Below are 23,968 nucleotides of genomic sequence, written 5' to 3'. Positions count from 1 at the left end.
GTGAATGACTGCTGTTAATTTCCACCTATAGACAAACTGCGGGTATTCGTCTCTTTTGGGTGTGTAAATTCGACCAAAAGGAAGGTATCTAGGAAATTACATTGGTAAAAGAAGGCTAGACATACAAAAGTACATTACTAAAACTAGAAAAAAACTCAGTGTGTCAGCACAGTGTTAGTGAAGCTCAGAACATATAACATAATTCATATGTTCAACTGTGGGTTTCTTCGAATGGCGCCTAGTTTGATGACCGCGGGAGGACCCTGTTGGACCCTCCACAGTTTATCCTGTCACCAGGGCTAGGTGGCTAGGTACCTAAGAACCCTAAGTTAGCCAAGTTATGTGATTTACATATAATCTGTCTGTGGCCCCTCTCTAAGGGCACATGACTTCATTCGCAGTGATTCTCCCCATCAGAGCCTCACTCCTCCATCTTTGCTCCCTGTCATGCCATGACACTTTATAATCTGATTTTAAACCATTTTTTCTCCGTCTTCTCCTGAGTCCCATTTTAGCAACACATGTTAAAGCTCTGGTCAGGGATTAACCAAGCACCCGACAGACGGTTACAGACCCAAGGCCAGTGCACCCCTCCATCAGCCGGGTGGAAGCCGGCTGCTTTCATCAGCATCCTTTCTAATGGATCCCGTGCACTTCTGCACCACTTCACATGCACTGGAAGAGACCCTCTCAGAATAACAAGCACATGCAGAGGAGTCAAGACTGGTAGTCTACACACATTCAATATCCTGGATTCATTAGGAAACAAATGAAGCGTTCAGTGTACATCAGAAATCGTGACACAACCACAAAGTGGTACCACGAGGTCTCTTGAACTGTTCGAGAATCTCGCTTCCTCACATTTCACTGAAGTGTGCTGTAAAAGCCATCGAGGTGATCCAGCCGAGCAGACTCAGCCATCTATTCATCGGACGTCAAGCATAATTAAACTGGTAGTGGTAAGGTGCCGCTAGCCGATTTGGCGTTGCAGCGCGCGCAATGTAATTTGTTTAATTTTTTAATTTCTTTACTCAACTCCGGTTGGCCATATGACGGAGTTTACTACCCCCCCACCCTGTCCCTCCCCCCCACCACCCCACCGCCCCGCAGCACTCCCTCGAGGAGCCGCTACTGGCTAGCTACAGATATTGAAACAACAGAACTGTATTATAAAAAATGATTCAAGTTTTCCATTTCTACTGATGTTTACAGATAAATACAGACAGAAAACAAACTATTTCCTGCCTGTATTTATTTTAAAAAATTGAAAAATACTGAAAATTGTGCTTTTTGTAAGTGACTCTCCTTATTGTTGTTCACGAATTCCAAACCAACCGCTAAACAGATAGACGCCATGGGGAATTAAAAACAGGATCAGATTCCCTTAAATACAGGCATATGTTAACATATATTTCTATGTAATGCTAATATTTACCTGTCAGTGTACTGTTTTGTTATATATGGCTGCTTAATTTGCTAAAACACAACAGGCATTAAAATACGAGTGCATGTTTATCAGTTGAATAAATGTGGAAAAATAACATTTTACGACACCATTTATTCCAAAACAGAAAAAAATACGAATAAATACCAATAAAATGGCAAAAAAATAAGTATGGATACATACAGACGGAAATTAAAATAAAAAAAAACATAAAACTGGGAGCCCTAATTATAAATAGAGCTCCTAGTTTTATATGGTATTTATTTTTCCACCATTTCCGTCTGTATTTATCCATATTTATTTTTTGGCCATCCTATTTGTATTTATCCATATTTCTTTTGTGTTTTAACAATAGGGTAGTAACATGGTGTATTTCCACACTTACTTGATTGAAAAATATGCAGTCATACTTTGATGCCTGTTGTGTTTTAGCAAATTAAGCAGCCAATATAGCAGAACACTACACCCACATGTACATATTAGCATTATATACAAATATATGTTAACATATGCATATATATTTATGAAAATATCATCCTGTTTTTGACTCCTCATGCTGTCTATCTGCTCAGATGTTGGGTTGAAATTCATGAAGGATTGAGTCGAAAGTCACTCACTAGACGCACAATTTTTCTATTTTTTTCTGCTTTTAAAAATAAATACAGACAGGAAACACACTGTTTTTTGCCTGTATTTGTCTGTAAAAATCAGTGTAAATGGAAAACTGGGAGCCTTAATTATAAAGCTCTAAACAAAACACATTTTTCTTATCAGAGAAATAATTTCCAAAATTAAATAGAGTTCACTGCAGTACTGCACAGACACACTAGTACCTCCCTTGATAGAATGGACGGTCATTCATTTTCACCTAGTTTCGACCTACAACATTCTTTGTGGGCGTGGTTATAGTGCAGCATCTCTTTCATCGGTGAAGCAATGTTGCTAAAGATGTCACTAAAAGACAAGAACAGCCGGGTGGCATCTCATGTTCAGAGGCCAACCCAACCAAGACAGTAGGCCTTATAGAGGTCAGTCCCCCAGTCAGCAGAGGCATGTCTTACGCTGAAGACCGCCGCCCTCGCTTCGGGATTCCCACCAGGAGGCAGAGCTGTGGCAGCGGTGGCTCCATTGAAGGCACTGATGCTTTGCGGAGCAGACACCGCTTAAATCACACGCTCAGCAGTGTTTTTTGTTCTTTCAAAAACAACCTCCCAAGGTGGGATTTTGTTATTAAAAAACAAAAAGTAAATGTTCCTGAGTCACCCTAAGATTTCTCTCAGTGCGTAGGGAGGTAATTTCTTTGTTCTCCTGTTTGGGACCACCTCGCGGTCCCTACTGGAAAAATGTATGACAGAACTATCGCAATAAATAGTGTGGACTTTTTACTCATACTCTGACCAATGGCCCAATGGGGTTACCACTCTCTAAGTGTATAACCTATCATTGCGAGCGTGGGATGTCCCTTATGAGTTCCTCATGTGTTCTCTGCTCTCTCTAAATAGGACCCTCAAGCGGGTGAAGTAAATATTTGAGGCCTGCTCGGTCCTCTAGGCCTCAGCACTTGTAATATGGCGCGAGTGCAGAGGGAAATGTATTTCCTTATTTGCATGGGGCTGTGTCGCAGGTAAATATTGGTCTTCCTCTTCCACATTGCCTGACATGTTTGCAGGTGTAATGCGCATTGCATAAGGGGCCAGGCAAGAAGTATATGAAGCCTCTTGTATTATGCAGAAGAGCCCCAGGAGCACAAAACGTTGCGTAACTGCCCGCGGAGCTCCACCAGCACTTCCATAATCTTACTCCTCGAACCCTTTGGGCATCCAGTCAAGCCTGCTGCAGCAGAAGTATCCTCCCCACCAAGGTACAAAAGCAGAAATGCCTTTCTAGCTCACATACACCAGAGCTTTGTTTTCAAAGATATTTGTCCATCTGAAAAGCTGAGTCCTTGTCGTGCATTAGCGGGTGTTGAGCGGGCACACACTTCCGGCTTTCAGGCTACCATTGTCATGCCTTCAGCACATGCTTACACAAGGCTCTTGAGCTGGCTTTCCCAAGGTGACTCTAAAGAGCTTTTCACAAAGCACTGGTGGAAGGACCGCAACCCCTGGCAGCATCTCTGAGGGGTAAGCGGGATGGAGGTAGATATTAAATGAACTCTGTCGTGACAAGGGCCGAATGGAAGGTGAGGGAGTGGGCAGACCTTCACAATTCATTTTGCAGAAGTCTTGCAAGGCAGAGAAAAGCAAGGGCAGTCACAACAGGAGCAGGACAGGCCTGTAACACACGCTATTGAGTCACTTCTTGCCTGGGAAGTCTGTTTTGAGAGATGGGATTTTGACTCGATGTATCAGGTGCAGCGAGCGATGTCTCGTGGCACGCATGTGAGGCCAAGAAATATTGTGGACAGGTGAAACCTAGCCAGAAACCTACATGCCAATCTAGTAAAGTGAGTGGTGTTCAGAGTCTCTTTGACATGAGGACTTGACAAGAGCTGTCAAGGACACAACCCCACCCCGCCATCCACCTATCGACACCTGGTATCCTACCCGGCTCTCACTCTTCTTGTGCTCCTCTCTCGCCTCATCCATGTTTATCCATAAGCAGTGCCTTACTTTTCCCCATATGATGAGAATGGGTAGATGGAAGAATGGGGGAAACGTAGACTTCTTCCTGGAGTTTTGAGGGCTCCAGTCTTATACCAGTGCACCGTGTAAGGCTGGAACCAGTGGGCTTTACACCATTGAAATACTTGTTATATGCCCTACATATCTATTCTGGTTTTCCGTCTTTTCATTTTATATATATGTTTTGTTGTCTATACAATTGTTTCATTTGTTGAATGTGAGAATGTGGAGTGGCTGATTGGTGTAACTGATGTAAATATATGTGTTTGTATTTGTATATTTTATTGTATAGAGCTATATATGATATATGGTTTATTTGACCATTTAATCAGTTTTGGTAAAAATTGTATATTCCATTCAGGATTTATTTATTCTTATTGTATCTATGTTTCTGTTGTTTCTTTTTTCTTGTTGACTTGCTCCAATATATATAAATAAATAACAAAAAAAGAAATGTCTTTTGAAAAGTAATTACAATTTATGTATTTATATTTTCAAATAAATATTGTATTCATTTTATCTACTTTGTTAAGCTTTGCACTATCCCCTGATTGAAATTCAGGTGTGGTTGTTATTGTTTTGGAGACGTTTTTTCGCTCCTTTATTATTAGGTGGCAGGTGACATCCTCCTCCCTTTTTCTGAGGGTGGAATTTTCTTTATTTTTATACCAGTGGTACAGCCAGAGATCTGTGACTTTAAGAAGATTTGAACTTTCTGGGCGCTCGATAAGAGGTCTTTGATAGGCAGCGATGCAAGGCAAACACCTCTAGAGTAAACATTTGGAAAGAAACTAGAACTCTCATTCATACTGTGTTTGTTTGGACTTTACTGAACATAACCTGGAGCCAGAGATGGGACACAATCTGTAAGACCAACACCTCTATCATTCAGTTTTCTTTTAATAGCACCACAATCTCTCTAGTATGCCCATTCAGAAGCATCTACAAGGCCACCCCATTACTAAATTTGCAAATGCATAAAGTATATCATGCTGGGGAATTGTCATAACTTCACATTCATTTTACAAAATCAGAGTGAAATTTCTGCATTTCTGTGCTGCATTGGGTGCACTGCCCATGTCTGAAATGGGAGCGCCCGAGATCTCCGCACTTCAACCTGAGGTAATATAGCACTTCAGGCACAAAAGGGGACCCATTAAAACATTGGGCAATGCTGCACCACAATACCTCTCCTACCTGTCCCAGAAACTGACCCTATTGGGAGGAAATAGACCCTCCAGAAGCACAATCTCCTTACTTCTAAAGCCACAAAAATTCAAAAAAAGAAAACTTACAACCTCTGGAATGGTCCCAAACATTTGGAACGCTCTGCCCACGGAGATCCGTTACAACCCATCCACACTCCTCTTCCGGAAAGAGTAAACATGTTTTTATCCAACAAATTCCTCTTTCACTAGGACTAAGCCACTGGTTCCCCTACCCCCACCCCCACATAACCTGTACATCACTACCTCTGGGAAAACTAAGCCTGTACTCTCCCCACCCTGTAACTCCTTCCCTCTTCTACCACGGAATTTAGCGTTCACATATTCTACCGTATATTGTCTTGTTTACATCTTTTACATTCCGTTACTTTGTATTTTTATTTGCAATTATTTAACCTGAGTAATTGCTTCTTTTTTGTTTACATATCCCACTGTACTCTTTTTTATCATTACTATGTATTTTTATTAACTCTTTATGTTCCTCGCGTTATCCGGTTGTGGTTACTCTGTAAAGCGCTCTGACACCTATGGGTCATGTTCGCGCTTTTTAAAACTCCTCAAATAAAAAACAAATAAATGAATAGTCCATATTCTGTTTCATTCCCTTCTAGCCACTGTACTGAACATCTTGCTTATTCTCCTCTTTTCCCACTTATGACCACATTTGGAAAGCACACAGAAAACTCATATAAGCATGTGGTTATAGGCAGCCTCGAAGCGATACACCTGACCGGTACATGCGCATGCGAACATACTTCTGCTTCACACCCAGCTGTCTGGCCAGTACTCACCGTCTGAGTCGATGCTGTTCAGGGCTGTGGGCGGGATGATGGACACTTTGCACTGTCCTAATGGGCATTTCTTTCCCAGATGTTCTTTGCAGGCGCTGTGAACCTGGTGATCAGGAAATAACAAAGACAAGGGTCGGTTCTGTCCTGACTGCATCCTTCTCTTGTCCTTGGCTGTGCAGTGCGGCAGGTTGATCAACCAATCAGAGGGTAGGAAAGAGTGCACCTTTTCTGCACTTTCTTTTGACTGGAAGATCCCACTACCCAATAAGAGAAGGAAGGAAAAATGACTATTTCTGACCACAGAAGTGGTGTTTACGACAATCTCGCGGCAAGTCTTTACTTACTTTTATAACAAATAGTAAGCAACATCTTAGAAATTACCAAGGGTGCCAAAGACTAGAATCCCCCGAAATTAAAATCAAACATGTTCTATCTGCATTTCTGTGGTTGGCCAGTACCACGGCTTAAATTGAGCCATCTACATTGGTAATTGTATCCTCTTAGTCTCTTAGCTATCAAGACCAGCAGCTCCATTATTTAAGAATTCCAATCTAGAACAATCCTTCCATCCCTACCCTGAACTTCTCAATATTTACATCTCCATCCACGTGAGAAGCCCCATGTGGAGCTACAAGGTACATTCAAGAAACTATACCCTTATGTAAGGTACACCATCCTCACAGTCCCTGGCTCTCTTAATCCAAGGTAATAAAAGCCCATTTGGCAAGTAGCCCATCCATATTGATTCTAATGTCATGTGCCACCCGGTGACTTTAAAAATCACCAACGTCTAAGGATAAGACCACGTTATCGAAGCTACTATACATCTTGAAGTCAAGAGTTTGGATGTACGTCCTACTGAAACATACATACATGCTGAAACAGACAGAACTTTTCATGAAAAGAAAGGAAGGGTGAGCAGAGTCCTTACAATGGCCTTGCACCAGAGACACCGCCAGTCCTGCAGCCGCCTCACACTGCCGCACGTTCGGTCACATACAGCACACCTTGCGCTGACGGGCAGGTTCCCTTCTAACCACTGGTGCGGCATGGTGACCTTTGGGGAGAGAGAAGAAGGAGAGATTGGAAGAGGAGCATGGCCTACTACTCCAACTAAACAATGATTCTATGTCAGAAAATACTCCCTTACCCCATCCTCATCTTCAATGATGTCGTTTCCTACGGAGGCCAGCGTGGTCCACTTGCAATTGTTGGTAGCCCTCACAGCGCAACGTTTGTGGGCTTTGAATTTACAAACTGGATTTCAGAACAAGGGAAAGGGTAAGGATTGTTAATCAATTTCAATTTCCAGCATGATGTCAAACAATGAAAACATGTAAATATGTATATTGGCCGTTAGGTTATACTGTCATTATTCAGCTTGGCAGATTTACTATGTCAGGTCTAACTAATTCAGGAGCTAGAGGTAATTTCTGGTAATGGTAAGTTATTGAAATGGTAAAAGGCGTGATTTTTTAATTTTTTTATAAACACAAACATGCCAATAGTTAGAAACGAAATGTTTTGAGCTATTTTAATGAAATGTTTTAAACTGTTTTAAAATGTTTTAAACTGAATGAATTCCAAAATAAATTTTTCAACCTTTTCATAGAAAACTCCTTCCCCAACAACCAAGTGTGTGTGCAAGCTGCGGGCTACATCCAGGGTGTGTGTGAAGGTAGCCATGAGGGTATCATCTCATAAGTATGGGCATTGTGCCCCCGTATTTAGCAATTGAGGGAGGAAATGCTGACTAGTTGTTCTGGGTCACGAGGCGTGTGTGTGTGCCCAGTGATGGCATCACTCTGCCTCAGTGTCCTTTCCTTCTCTATTCTGCGGGTACTGTAGATAAGAGGAATGTATTAATATAGCCTTATTGTCCGCCTTAGTGTGCTGTACCAGCCATTAAAGGCCCGCTCCAGTGTTAAAGGTCCAAGCCGAAGGCAAGGGCCTTTCACAAGGGAGCGGGACTTTAATGCAGGTATAGACCAGCTACGGAGGGCTATAAAGCTATTAGAACATTCCAAACTAGAGGGAGAATGTTCTAACAAATGCAGCAAAGTGCTCCGTGAGGCCTTTGTTCACAGCGAGAGCTGTGAAGGACCCCCCTCTGGCTCCGTGAGGCCTTTGTTCACAGCAAGAGCTGTGAAGGACAACATTGGAACTTTGATGCTCCTGGCTTCTACCGGCCATTAGAAGCACAGATCACTTCATTGTTTTCAATGGAGCTTCCAAAATGCCAATGTTCTAATTGCTGTTTGAGATCACTGATGTATGCCAGCGCGAGTAGTTCCTATATCTGCATAGAATTTATTAAGCAAGGGTGTCTCATAGGTTGATTTATACTCTAATGGACCGATATAACAACAAAGCAGAGGACATAGAATTTAGGACTTGTTTCCATCCCAAGGTAAGATAAGTTTGGACTGGAATGAGATTTAGATTCAGCGCTGAACACTGATCATAACCATGGCCAGGGCCGGACTGGCCGTAGCGGGCACCGGGCATTTCCCCGGTGGGCCGCTACGGTGGGGGCCGATTTTGGGCTCCTGGGGGCCGTTTTTGTTACAGGGCAGTTTTTGCAGCATAGCTCCAATATCGGCCCCTGTAACTAAATCGGCCAAAACCGGCCCTGGCAAAGAGTACGGCCGCACCCCCCCGGGGGGCAGCTGAGCACTTTGCCAGGGCTGGTTTTGGTCCCAGTCCGGCCTGGCCATGGCATCAACATTGCCACGGATGACTTTCCTTGTGAACTGGGTGCAGTAGGGGTTTGTTTACTACCAGTGACCACATATCATGCAATTGATCCCCAGACTGCATTGATTTGTGTTTTCTCTGAAATAGGAAGCGGTTTTTGCTTCATGACCCAGCAGACCCTGGTGTACTGAGCCCACCCAGAGTATGATGTATCTGGTTTCCTGAAAGAAGCTTCATTAACGCATGCGGGAAATGATGCTGTTCAGTAGAGATCACATGTCAACCTGTGGTTAATGTTCTGTGGGTACACCATTGCCAATGGCAGTAGAAAACGAATACTTTATGCCATGTGCTGGCCAATGAGGATCAATTCGATATTTTAGTAATGTGCCTCTCTTGTTCCACGTCCACAGAAATATCTAGGTCCTTAGCAAAGCTATCAATAAAATATCCATCATTAAAGAAGATTCCAGGAGTGTAAGTGATCTGAAAACAGGGCAAATAGATGCAGAGCAAGGCAGGGGCATTAAGCGTGCTAAATTACAAGAGGGCTGCAGGCAACTATATGTGTGTGAACAGAGAGGTCTAAGAATCGGTACTGGGCAGGAATTCTTCCACTCTAGCTGTGCCTCTTCAATGCCAGCGTTGCCCGGTGCGTTGTCAGAGCCAGCGTTCTGTACAACGAATCAGTGCTGTAAGCCATGACTTTGATACATCTGGAAATGACACTGATAGAGACGCTAAGGGCCTCTTCTACAGTTCGGAAGAGAGGGAGGTCCACCGTAAATTGGGGTAGAAAGCAAACTAAATAGGGTGGCTCCTCTCCCCTACCCAGTGTCAGGTCTGCATACTGATTGCTGGGGGATTCCTGCCAGTCCACCAGAGTTCAATCGAAGAAGCGGTGTATCTGCCTCAAGCACCTTTGATGTATCAGGAGGAGGACTCTATTTAGGGTGTCCCCTCCAGTGCTTAATTTGAGCCAGTGGTTTTCGGTGCTCGGCACTGGCACTTGTCAGCACCAGTGCTTGTGACAGTCTGCCACAAGGTGGCACTCTCTGGCTAATTTAGAGATGACTACAACAAAAATTAATTATTAATTCAATAAACATTCAAAATATCCTATTACCTGCTGCCAAAACATTCTCTAGCTTTGGGGAACTGAAATAGTCTGTATTGTCACATTTGTGGGCGTGTGACTGTTAGCAGTTGTGTTGTTGCTATTATTTACAGCATAGCTGGGGCAATATGTAGTGGAAGCTGCAGTGGCCTCCTGATGAGAGCCCTGGCACTCACGTTTTTTTTTTTACAAATTAAGCACTGGCCTCTCTATGCATTTTTTCCCTGTCCTGCTCCATTGATGGAGCCAGACAGGAAAACAAGCAATGCTGATCCGCACAGAGAGAAAGCTCCCTGCGCATCGGGGCCATGGTGGGTTTTTGCCTGTTTCAACATGGCGGCTCGCTGGGCATCTGGCTGTACTGAGTGAGCAGCCACTGCACTGGAGGATGGAGTTCCGGCACATAGATTCTCACTAGTACAACAGGTATTTCTAAATCTGGCGGTCCATCGCTGGTGTTGTGGAGCCAGGGTCAGCCCTTAACTTGAACCAGCACATATTTTTGGAGACTGGCACATATTTTTATTAATAGGATGTTGACCAAGAACAAGAGAGTAAAAACTCAAAATGGGGAAGGAAGAAGGAAGAGAAGGACAGAAAAACAGTGACAAAGAAAGCAAGCATGGAAATGAACCTGAAGACTGAGATAAAGTGGCAGCGAATGTCTGGAGGTGGGCCTGGGCAAAAATGTGGGTCACGTCACTCATTCTTATGCAAATAAAGCAGAGCACAGAGCCTCCCCCAGCAAGGTGTGTCACCTGCAAGGGTCTAAATAAAGCCCTAACTAAAACTGTGGTTAACTAAAACTGTGGTTAACTGAATATTGACTTCTTCCAGGAAAGAAAAGACTCCATTCTTGCATTTCTGTAGTGAGGAAGAAAGGATGCATGTGGTGTACACAGTCCCCAGACGGTGCAGGCCCTGAGAGGAGACAGCATTGTTCTCCTGATGTATTATGGAAGAGGGCACATGCAGAATGGTCATGGTACTTATTTATTACCAAATACCTAAAAACAAAAGAACACATTGGTTTGTTTTACTCTGAAAGGATTCTACCAGGCCTTTTGATTTTAACAGTTGAAGCTTTGAAACAATACCTCATATTTAGGCTAGACAAGGTCAGGCTGTCGAGGAATGGGGGCAGATCCTTTCAAGTGGCAGCTTCTCGTTTATGGAACTCTCTGCCACTCGGTCTCAGACAGGCGCAAGACCTCCTCACGTTTAGGCGGAAATTAAAGACCTGGCTGTTTCAGCTGTAAATCTTTCGGATTACTTTTCGCAAGCAGAGTTTCTCTTTCTGTTAGTTGTTGTGTGGTCTTTGTTTCAGCGCCGGGACACTCCTGGGAGTAGCCGCGCGCTTTATAAGTGCCATATAACATAACATTTATACAATGCTTTTGGGTGACCCAGGAGCATTCAATAGATCAATGAGAGAAGCTGAGGGGAGTCGGATTCAGGGAAAAGCTGCCTCGGCGGCAGTGAGACAAATACAAGTGGCCCAGTTGGAGATGGTGCTTTGAAATAAGAGACATGTTTTAACAAGCTTTCATACCTAAGCAAATGTAATATCCCTAAGGCAGGCTGGTACAACGTTATGAAATAGAGGGAATACATGTGAAATGTCGTCTTGAACCTTCACATCAAGATTATAGATTTTACGTGGAAGAATTGGGGATCAATGAATGAATTAAATTGGGGGAATTTAGAATCATGGCCAAAAATAGATCTATTTGTGTATATATATTTCATTGTATACATTATTGGTTGTGTAGCACAAAAGGATGACAGCCATGTGCACAAAGCAAAAATATAAAAATCACATGAATATTAAGCATTTTGGGGGGGATGCTGTGTCTGTAAAATGTATGTTTTTAGTGTATTGGAACATATTGCATATGTGCCTCTTTAGGCGTTTATGACTCGACATAAACTTCCTTTCAAAGTGTATCCAACAAATTCCGCCAAAAACTTGCAGAGGGAGTCAGTCCAGTACTGAAATGACACACAGTATATCCGGTGTAATCAAGTTTATGGAGATTAAGGAGGGAAGAAATTGGAAGTTTACAACCATATTTTTTTTATTTTAATTTGTATTTTTTTCTTTTCTGGAATTTTTTGTCCACGGCCAAACGTAGTTTCAAGCCCTGACATTCCTATTCTAGCCTTCTTTAATGTAAAGCATTTTAGTATATGTATGGAGAAAATAACTAAATACATATCTATGGAATTAAAGAGATGGAAAAGACAGCAGGGAGCTGTGAGATTCCCCAGAGGAGAAGACCCACTTAAACAGGTTGCATATACCAAAAACAACAACGCAAAACAAAAGAACTGTAATTTATAAATAGCAGGAAATCCATAGAGTTAATGGGCACTTTTTTAAAATAAAAATGGACACCGGTACTATGGTGGGATTCTTACAGAAGAACAGAATGAGCAAGAGACAGGGACAGAGAAAAGTCGGGCTGTGCAGCACCTTACCTTCACAGGACAGGCCGTGGGAAGTCACCCCAGACAGCGCTTCCCGACAGACATTGCAAAAGGTTGGCCGGGCGTGGGAGCACGCGTACCAGTTGTGCATTCCAGAAAAATGCTCCATGTTGAACTGCGTGGCCTACAAGCATCAAATACAAGGGGTAAGTATGCATGCATGAAAACATATTGGTGGCTGTCTGTTGAGGGACAACCGCAAACGGTCTTCTTTTGTGTTTGGATTGGCACACTGGTCCAGTTCTGAAGAACAGTCGCCCAAGACATGCTCACACAAATGGCAAAATATTTGGTGAAACTGCCAATCAATCACATCTGAATAGTCGCCAAAGACAGGCTCACGCAAATGGTAACATATTTGGCGAAACTGCCAATCAATCACATATGAACAGTCGCCAAAGACAGGCTCATACAAATGGCAAAATATTTGGCGGAACTGCCAATCAATCACATATGAATGGTCGCCAAAGGCAGGCTCACACACACGGCAAAATATCTAGCGAAACTGCCAATAAATAACATCTAAACAGTCACCAAAGGCGGGTTCACACAAATGGCAAAATATTTGGCGAAACTGCTAATCAATCGAATTTGATCATGCTCCAAAAACAGGCTCACACAAATGGCAAAATATTTGACGAAACAGTCAATCAATCATATCTGAATAATTGCCAAAGACAGGCTCCCACAAATGGCAAAATAGTTGGCGAAACAGCCAATCAATCACATCTGCAACTGGTTGGTGGTGCCATCATTTTTATAGAACTTAATTTATAAACAGGGCATGTCACATATCCAAGCGGTCCCTGGCTCGCAAATCTACTTGCTGTAACCTTCCGCAGTGGACTGAAACAAAGTCACTGGCAGAAGGCCACCCACATGGCTTGTTGCCTGATACTCAACATGCCATTCATACACTCCCATACAGTAATCCGTACCTTTCCAAACCTCATGGAACATTATCTTCAAAGGTCTATCCACTTAGAATTCTTTAAATTGGGGCAGCTTTGGCAACTGGAAACATTGGCAGTGACAGCCAACCACAGAAGCCATCAATTCATCTTCCACCCCTGGGTGGATCCTGTGCAACTTCGGTGCTATAGACAGGTGCATAACACAACACAGTACAACACAAGGAAGCATCAGATCCCATAACATGAAGTTCTCAAACTGGACGCTGCATGGCTTGGTTGCAACATATTTAGTTTTCAGAAGGCGGCCTCGGCATTAAATGTAGAACCTCGGCGCTGAACGTTTCACAGACTCTTTGACTGCCACCAATGGTGCATTGACTGAGATCTGCGGGAAGGGCCATCTCTGCAGGCAAGCAAGACGCAGGCAAAGCTTCTTGAATAAAAGGATGGATTTGCACTGGACATAACATGAAGATGGTCTTGGAAAGCATAACAATTGTTAAAGCCATCCTGTCACAGAAGAAGCCAGTCGGCACCACTTCCAATCACTGACTTGTTTTTAGGCAGCTTTTGTAGCAGTCAGCAATAGTGCATTGAACAGTAAATTGTGTGGGTACATTTTCTGATTAATTTGAAATGGTCTCTTACTTTGGAGGCTGGACTATGAGTTAGGCTCGGAAGAATGCACACACACAGTGGCACATGCACACGCTTGCTCTGAATAGCTTACACACTGATACCCAGGCAATGACAGCACTTGACTTGCTCCCCAGCAAGTCAATATCACATCCACCGCACATAGCGCTAGCTCATCGCTGTCGATTCGCATCCAGCATGCCGCGCACCTACCTCATGGATCTCCCACTTCTGGACAGACTTGAGGGCACTGATCCAGTCCTCCATCTCCTTCCTGTTCTCTGCGCAGAGGATGAGTTTTCGGAAGGGGGTGATCACCTGCAGGAGATGCACAAGAGGAATCCCAGGGTTAAGGCGCGCAGTGACCGTCCGACGATGCTCCCCAGATCCCATCGATCCCCAGCCCGGCGGACCAGGAGGAATGGGAACGCTAACTGCGAAAGAAGAGAGCGTGCGGGGAGGACTATGATTCTCCCGTCAGGAAATCAATAGATGTCTATTGATCAGATGCGCAGGCTGCAGGAGAGGGCAGGAGCGATGCAGCAGGCGCCTGGTCTGCAGGCAGCCTTTCTGATTAAGCGATCTGTTGGCGGTGGCGATGTGGGACGCAGGCTGCCGGGGAGACTATCCAGATGATGCCACTGACCTTGGTAACATCACATTTGTTGCCCCTTCATGGGCTTACTCAACTGTCTATGATTGGGCAGAAAGAAGATCGGACGGAGAACCAATGGCAGCACACTGGGGTCCATGAAGGAAGAGTTGCTAGGGGGGAGACTATGTGGAATGAAGAAGTGTTCAGGCAGAGTTATCTGTTCAGTCGACTTATAATAAAGATTTTAATATCCACAACATTGTAGAATATTTATTGTTCGATAGCACATACTGTGGAAGTGATAAGTGAGTGATTCCTGCCTATGAATGTAATGCTCCCGAAAACAAGGCTGCTTGATGGAAGTGGAAAATCAATCCCAAGCGCTGCAAGCGTCTGCATGGCCCCCACCATTAGACATCCACAGTGCAACTGTAGGAGTCTCTGTGTGGGGGGGTGCAGAAGGTGGGACTTTGTCTAGACACCATGTTTATAAGGCGATGCCGCTTGGTTTGTACCAGTTATAATTCCAGCCCACTGGAAAAGTTAGCCAAGACAAACTACACATGTACCAAGTTTGGAATTGGACCCACTCAACAAGCACAGGTGTCCCTAGCAGCAGAGATGGCGGTCCAGCAATCTTCTGGCGGTGATGATGCACCACTTACCAGAAGCAATAGTGGTGCCTGCCCCAGTGCCACATCACACTCAAACACCGGTCATGATAATAGGGCGACCCCCTCACTCCAGGCTATTATGTACACTGCCTCCAGTCCTGAACTTTTCACCTGTAAATCATTGTTTTCAGGTGTGTTAGTCAAATTAGTACACTGGAATCAAAAGTACACTTCAACACCCAGAATGCACTAGGCTATCACACAAAGGTGCCGGCCTGAAAAACAGTGTCTGTGATGACCTGGAGAGAGATGGTCACCATAACTGTTCCTCAAGTATACCCTGCTGTGAGCCACTGAGCTGCCTTGGTAGAGTTTCTTATATATCTATTCAAGTTTATTGAGTACAGATTTAACTTAAAAAAAGATCTTCACAATGATTGAATGCAGCACAGTTATATAATGACAAGCACCCATTTCATAATGTGGCATAATGTTCAATATGAGAGATTTTGATAGCTATAAAGAGCAAACTAACCAGTTGTAGGCATCCCAACGAGGGCTTAACACTATACAGTTCTGGTGCACCCCTACTCCTTTCATGCCATCCATGCTGCTCCACTATCGCGAGAATGCCCGCTGCCCACCCGATAATGATGTCAGTTCATGCCTGTAGGTAAAGCTGAGTAAAACGGATTAGCTTCCTTCACTTGTTAGTTTCCTGCTTGAAGAAACAGCGGTGTGAACATACATTCGTCACAATGGCAGGGTAGCGGAAATTACATCACACTCCCTGTGACCGCCAATGACATCACAATGCTGACCTCTTGCCCCACTCATCAGCAGCCTCCTATTGGCATTGTGGAAGGGCGAGGAGTGGAAACCACAGGAAATGAACGTGGCTATTAAAGCCCTCTTTGGTGGTTGGTCCTGCTGCTGACGCCAACATCTCTGAGATCTGGGGTAGCAAGGGCAGTGTCAAGGGCACTAAACGACACGTCAAGGGTAGCAGTTACTACCCCTAACTACCACAATTTATGTTCATGTGTAACGGTTGTACAAGCTTTTTATGAGACTTGTGCAACAAATGGTAGCTTAACAGGACATGTGCAATTGCTTCACTAAACCTGGCACATAACCTACATATTTCTAAATTAAAAAAATATGTATTTTCAGAGAGTTGTATTTTGGAGGACACCCTCCCACACCACTGTAGATCCAATACCATGACCCAGAGCCATCAGGTTTTGAGTAATAATCATTTTTGATTTTGTTTAGTAAATGTGATGTGTTGACATGCATATCATGGGTATAACATGAACAACTGTTTCACTGTTACTTTCCATGTAGCACAGTTCTTTTTAGCTGATATTAAATGCAAATTAAAGTGAATCCGCTTAACTTGTTTATGCAGGACTTCTGAGCGCCTTCTTTCTTAAGCTGTGGGTTTTCCAGGGAGGGGTTGATATGTTGCTACTAGGCAATTCAAATAAGTCACACTGCTTATACTTTCTGCAAATTGCTGGCTTGATCGGTTCTCCAGACAAATCTTTAGTAAATGGACTTAGTGATATAGGTTGAAATGAAATTGCAAATAGTGGAAACACTTGAACTGATGAAAAAAATCTAGATAAAAACAAATACTTATACAGAGAGAAGCGTATTGTATTTTTACATTGGACACAGTCAACCTCTTCTGGATTAAATGAGAGACTTGAGTTTATGGCGTTTTTGTAGAACATACAATAACTACAATGGAGCTAAAAACAAGAGCCATGCTAACACGGGCTATAAGGTGACTATGCATTTACTGACATTTTGAACAGGGCAGATGAAACAGATGTAAATTGTAACTGTCAGAACCCCTGTCAGAGCGCCATTGGGCAAGCAGGCTTTACTGGGCCTAACCCTGGGGATTGAAGACTTTACTCCTGATGTCCCTGGGACAGACCTATTATGGATTCTGAGCAACAGGTACCCCTTCTGAACTTGACTCTCAGTAGTAACATGGTTGAGCAGTCCAACGTTGCCTCTGGTAGACGGTGGGAATGGGGGATGGTGTTTGGGTTGGAGGCGTGGATGCAGAGAAGTGAACACAGGCTCATAACTCAAAATGCGTGCAGCAGATATAAATGATTGTTCAGCAAAATACAAACTTTTGTGAAAAAAGAGAAGAATTGTATTTCTACCACTATCCACACAAAGGGAAGTATGACATTCACAAACAACAGCAAGTTCCCCTGCGGTCAGGGGTCTAGTGTTTTGTTAGGAGCCCCTGCTCCCACTCCCTCCTTGCTTCTAGCAGTAGTGGTTATTCCCCATTCACTATAGGCAACATTCAGAGTAAGCCGCACTAGTAGTCTGAGTCTCAAGAGTCCACTATGACACTATTTGTAAAGTAAATAGTGTTCCAGCACCGCAACGTCAATTAGCAGCAAGTCCACTGGGGTCGACTGGCCAAAAATCAGTCTTACCCACACCTCGCAGGATCGTAGTGAATGCAGTTCCTGAGCACGCCCCGTCCACGGGTACTGGAGCACAGCAGTCGATTCAGGTGAGTTCGCTGCAAGTGGCCCAAGCGTCGGTTTGCACTCAGCAGTTGGAGAGCCCTCATACGCTGTTGTGCCAAAGCAGAGACCAGAAATTCTCAACGGCTCCTCTTTGCAGTGTAAGTCTCTGTTGCTTCCCACGAAGGAGGAGGGTTGTGATATGAAGCTCTTGGTTCAAACACTTCATCCCGAACAGGTGCACAGGGTCCCACAGCGGCTTCAGTCCTCTTGGAAGTGACACCGACCTGCGCACATGACTTGCTGTTCCTGTTGATCCCCTCTGCCATACGGGGTCACCATCTCCTCAAAGTACACTAGCTTTGGTTCAATTGACAAAATCAAGTCCTTGGCGGCAGCCCTTCTTGGCATACAGGGTCACAGCCCATTACCACACACAGCAATGGCCCTTACCGCATGGAGTTGTGTCATGGCAGCCCCTCCTGACATATGGGATCGCCACTCCCTACTATGCACTGGCTCTAGCTTGATCAATGTAGCAATCCACATGGCTCGGTGTATAGCAGCCTTCATCTCACATACGAGGGTCGCTGACTTCGATCTGCACAGGGGCAACAACTCAATCGATCCAGTAGCCATCACCTCACACTTCTCAAAGGGAGTCCACTTCACAGAGCTCCCCACTCGCTCGCTCCAACGCGCTCCTCTTTCTCACAGGGCACACTGGTCTTGGCACGCAGGCAGGTGCTGGTGCTCCAGAGCAGGTGGTCTTGGATTCTCTGGGTGAGTCCCCTCACCCAGCAGCAAATCTAGTAGGCCTTGTCCCACTTTTCTGGTCAAAAGGCAGAAGTGTTATATAGCGTCCCCACCTCACACAGTCCGTCTGGCTGATTGGCAGATTAAACATTTTGGGGTCTCAAGCTCCACCTCGTATGGTCCATTTCCAAACATCAAATGTGATTCAGAGTCTGAGTCTATGAAGTTTATGTTGGGGGTCTGCTTCTTTGAAGTGCCCACTCCTTTGCTCTCTTGAAAGCAGTCTGTCACAGCAGGAGCGACTCCAAAGCTGATAGCCCCACAACACAGACCATGGGAGTGACTAGTGTTCTCACCTGGATGTCAGCCACAGTGATATGTGCATCAAAAGGTTAGTCCAGGTCCCAACCCTACTGTTTATGATTCCCTTATCTTATTAGCCCCATCATTTTACTGATATTTGCCTAAGCCCCTTGCTTGAAACCTCTCACTGAATCAGAGCATCCTTTGAAGTGCACAGGGGATGCCTGGCTCTCCCCTCTCCAGTGTGTCCCACTCAGCTTTCAGGAATACAACAATACACAAAGCTGGTCTGAGAGGATTCCTCTGTCTTCTCTCCATGTTTCACCAAGAAGGCCTGGCTCTTCCAAGATGGAACCCAAGGCCCTCCATCTATTGTACCATCCACAGGCACACATACACCCAGTGCATATATACAACCTACACACACTGCACAGCACTGCACCCTGCACCACTCATTGGCACACACACATCCAACATATCCATTCACCATGCATGCACTGAAGAACACTACATCCTCCACATATTGTACCACTCATAGACAAACTCACCCCCTGCACATGCCCTCACCATGCGCACACTATTCTATACTACATTATACCTGTATTGTGCCCTTCCCAGGCATACAAACTCCAAGCACATACAATCACCATGCACACACTTCTCAGTACAGCATTATCCCTGTATTGTACCCTTCCCTGGCACAGTTTCGTAAGGAAAGATTACGGGGCCCCCCTGCAATGTACACGGAGGTGCCCCCGCTCCGGCTTTTATCCGGAGCGCTCAGACCTGAGTACTGTGTTGAGGGGGGCCCCCTGCAGCTGGGAGACCTCTTGCACCGCTGGGGATGCGGGGGTCTGTGTTACGCCCCTGGCACAAATACACCCAGCGCAGATACACCACTTATACGCTGCACAGCAGTAAACACCAAACCGATGTAGGCTAAAGGTGAGGTAAGCACACAATAGCCAGTTACTCTTGGGACTCCTCTGTACCAAGAATAACTGACCAGGATCACAAATGTTCTTATTTCAGGTTAGCTAGTGTAGTCAAAGCACTACGTAGAGCGTAATTGATGCAAGATGGATGCACTGAAAGGATTTTTGCTTGTTTCTAAGTAGATTTGCTCTGATATTATACATATTTATGTATTATTTTAAATGCAGATTTTTTTAATGCCAACTATCAATTTTATCGCTTGATTTAGTTACAATTAATTCTGTAAGGTAAAAACCTATTCTAGAATAATTAAAAGAGCTAATAAAATAAAACAGACAGTAAAGCATTAATACAAGGCCTAACAGTAATCCAATCATGAGGGGATACACATTCACGGATGTAGGATTCACTATGATAAACAGGTTCATGAATTTATGAATTGGCTCTTTATCTACAGTCTTGTCTACTTTCTTTCACTAAAAATTATGTCTGGACATGTGCTGAGACTACTTTGTTTTTAGTTAGTTGTAGTAAATGGTTGTTTGTGCTGATGATCAATAAAGTTTACGAAACAAGTGAGTTTTGTTTAATATAAAAAGGCAATCCGCGAGTGAAGATGGGCTGAGGGCTGCCACTTCCAGCGACTGTGTCTTTTGTGGATATCCTGAATATCTGGCATTTATTTGGTCCTCTAGGACAGAGGCAGGACACCAGTGCTTAATTTGAACCGATGGTTACCGGGGCTCGGCACTGGCACTTAATTATCAACACTGGCGCTTATGACGGTCCGTCATATGGAGGTGTTGCTTGTCTAATTTAGAGACAGGCGATAAAAAGCAATGGGGTAGCCCAGTCTAGTGCAGAATCTGGGGATTTAACAGTATAAGTAAAACAGTGGTTCTGCCACCCTAAAGAATCAACGGAACTTTGGTAAATTATTTCTCTTTAAGTAAATGAGACCAATCAACAAATGAGAAAAAGAGGGGGAGGACCTTTTGTCCAAACCACAAAACACAATACTCATAACTTATGTCCAACAATATTTTATCTGTTTTAAGAAGAATAGTGTATATTTATCATGTTACATGTATTTTCATACACACAGAATCTCTCTTTTGACTTACATTTAAGACTACAAAGTGCACATACATTGAAATATTTACATGTCACAAAAACGTTCCACAGAACACATAAACATACATTACATAGAAACATTATATTTGAACACAGTGCGAAAAAAAGGGACAAAAAGAGAATATCAGCCCAGTGTGAGATTACTCTAGTAACTAATTTGAAATCCTGGGTGATCAGCTACACTTGTCATTAAAGCGTCGACGTTTCGACCCCTGAATGAACACGATAATTAAACCGTCGTGATGGGGTCTTCCTCGGGACTAGCTGCAAAAATCTGTGTGTTGCCTTTATGGGATTTCTGAAGGGGACTGCAATCCTATTCATGTGCCATGTATATTCTTCCCGGGTAATTCAGGTAAACATTCCTCCGGCGTCCAGCGCACGGGGCTCCGAGTGGATATGAGAAGGCGGCTCACGGGGGATTGACTTCGCCTCCCCAGGCCTTTTTACTTCACTTCAAAGGCTCCACAATCTCCTTTAGAACATAAAGAAAGATTAATTCCTTCCTATAGCCGAGCGGCGGGCAACCCTCGTCTTCGGCAGTCCTTTAGTGTGAGCTCGTCTTCGGCAGTCCTTTAGTGTGAGCTCACACTAAAGGACTGCCGAAGACGAGGGTGGCCCACCGCTCGGCTATAGGAAGGAACTAATCTTTCTTCATGTTCTAAAGGAGATTGTGGAGCCTTTGAAGTGAAGTAAAAAGGCCTGGGGAGGCGAAGTCAATCCCCCGTGAGCCTTCTTCTCATATCCACTCGGAGCCCGGTGCGCTGGATGCCGGAGGAATGTTTACCTGAATTACCCGGGAAGAATATACATGGCACATGAATAGGATTGCAGTCCCCTTCAGAAATCCCATAAAGGCAACACACAGATTTTTGCAGCTAGTCCCGAGGAAGACCCTATCACGACGGTTTAATTATCGCGTTCATTCAGGGGTTGAAACGTCGACGCTTTAATGACAAGTGTAGCTGATCACCCAGGATATCAAATTAATTACTAGAGTAATCTCACACTGGGCTGATATTCTCTTTTTGTCCCTTCTTTTCGCACTATGTTCAAATATAATGTTTCTATGTAATGTATGTTTATGTGTTCTGTGGAACGTTTTTGTGACATGTAAATATTTCAATGTATGTGCACTTTGTAGTCTTAAATGTAAGTCAAAAGAGAGATTCTGTGTGTATGAAAATACATGTAACATGATAAATATACACTATTCTTCTTAACCCCTTCAGTGCCACGCCCTTTCCCCCTCCTGTGCCGGGCGTTGCACTAGTGGGTGGGGTTCATGACGAGATAGTCTCGTCATGGGCACAGCGCAACCGTGCTCCATGACGAGACTATCTCGTCATGGGCACTGAAGAGGTTAAAACAGATAAAATATTGTTGGACATAAGTTATGATAATTTAGAGACAAGCACAATAGTTGTTTATTAATTCCTTATAGATTAGCAATGAATAATACCTGCCTCCCAAGCTATTTTTTTTTATAGCTTTGGGGTCCTGGAAAAGTCGTTATTGTCACACTTCTACAAGTGTGATGATGAGAAGTTGGTTTGCGACTGTCATTGGTAGTGCTGACAGGGCAAGGATGGTACCAGCGACAGTGGCCTCCTGACGGGGGCCCTGGAACGTATTATTTTACAAATTAAGCACACACCCCTGGCCTTGTTTGCATCAAAGTGCATGGGTCTGGTGTACCCAGCTGAATAGCATCCAAATTATGGCTATAGAGCAGACTGTAGTATGTACAACTGACACTCAGCTTTTTTTGAATAAATAAAGAGATTTGCTCGTATTTGACACATGCAAATTGCATTCAGTGTATTGTGCATGCAAAATAATTCGATTTGTGGCCAATGTGATGTCACAGGCAGGTCTGGTGGACGGGTATGGTGGCTCGCACAAATGAATGCAGTGCAAGAATCTATGGTTAATCTCGTGATCCCAGGTTTCAATACCTGTGCGTTACTCAGCCTTTCATCCAGTGGAGGTGGATAACAAGAGTACCTACCTATATGCTGGGTAGCTATAAACATATGCCCTCCTTCGAAGGCACCAAGAAATCTCCGTAGGGTGGATGCATGCTCTGCAAAGGTGCCTGTTAATTATGTAGACCAATTCATCTGTAATCCCGATAGGAAATGGAAATGTGAATTTACACCTTGAATCAGAATAACATTGTGTGGAGGACACATTACCACACCCGTCAATTTGCGTTTCACAACCCAGAACAGGTCGAAACATAAGGTTTTACCACCTTACGGTGAAAACTCATAATGATGTGGAAATGCTACTCTAGTTGTATTTCCGTGGTATTTTTGAGATTCTAGTGCTTTCAGATGCAACATTCCCAGCCTCACCTCTTGGATAAACACAGGAACAACATGTTGCAATAGTGAAAAACATTCAGAAATATCTGCACATTTACTTCAATACTTTTTTTCTCTCTGAGTTTTACATAAAGCAAACTTGACCCACATGTATCAGGGTGCTTTACATGAGCACCAGTTGCATTACACAAGGGCACATTCGTTTTTGTTAGGCACGAGGAGATTAAGTGATTTGACCAGAATCACAGGATGTTGAGCATCATTGCAGAGACTCAAACCCGTTCCCGAGATTTGAGATCGACCGCCCTAGCCCTTAGGCCACATCCTCCCCCTTGGCTATCTGACTGCTGATCGCGCCCCCCCCCCCCAATGATCTGCTGTAGCTAAAAAAAAGTATATTTTATGATACAACTAGGTAAGACAATATGTTGGCTATTCGACTGAAGCAGGAAGAGAGGTTTGGCCCTGCGGTGTGCAGGCACCTAGGTAATGAACAGGCTAACTGAAGGCTGAGGAAAGATTTAAACTGTGGGCTGCATAATTCTATTCTTGTTTTGGGTTGTGGTGGGATAAGAATTTGTGCCAGTCGTAGCCAAAACAAAGTCATCTAAGTGAACTATAATATAAATGTTAGCAAAAAAGTGTTCCTATAGTTCCTCAAAGAAGACAGAGAAATATGAACGCAAAGGCTTCAGGCGGATAAAACACACCGTACAGTCGTCAGCAATTCGTCAGCTAATCTTTTGGCCGTGTTAACAATAAGGATAAGGAGATCTCTGGTGCACTTCCAGGAAATTTGTGACCATTCGATTTTAAACTGGCCGTCTTCCCAGAAAATCCTGGGAAAGTTCTTTACT

The 23,968-nt window shown here is 43.9% G+C and overlaps 1 protein-coding gene across 10 annotated transcripts in view; it reads right to left on the bottom strand.

The window, feature by feature from the left end:
* The window catches only part of LOC146789135 (diacylglycerol kinase delta-like), a 688,844-nt gene that overhangs the window by 147,568 nt on the left and 517,308 nt on the right, over nt 1-23,968 (bottom strand). For all 10 annotated transcript variants that reach the window (XR_014970027.1, XM_085630711.1, XM_085630705.1 and 7 more), the window contains 5 exons: nt 14,153-14,257; nt 12,381-12,513; nt 7,236-7,342; nt 7,017-7,142; nt 6,086-6,188 (listed from right to left, as the gene is read on the bottom strand). Coding sequence is in view for 9 of the 10 variants with exons in the window: in XM_085630711.1 (XP_085486837.1) it covers nt 6,086-6,188; nt 7,017-7,142; nt 7,236-7,342; nt 12,381-12,513; nt 14,153-14,257 (574 nt within the window). In the remaining variant the exon portion in view is untranslated. The remainder of the gene's footprint in view (nt 1-6,085; nt 6,189-7,016; nt 7,143-7,235; nt 7,343-12,380; nt 12,514-14,152; nt 14,258-23,968) is intronic.

Source organism: Triturus cristatus, chromosome 10, assembly GCF_964204655.1.
Source record: "Triturus cristatus chromosome 10, aTriCri1.1, whole genome shotgun sequence".
In the NCBI taxonomy this organism is placed as follows: Eukaryota; Metazoa; Chordata; class Amphibia; order Caudata; family Salamandridae; genus Triturus; species Triturus cristatus.
This window is presented reverse-complemented; position numbering and strand designations above follow the sequence as displayed.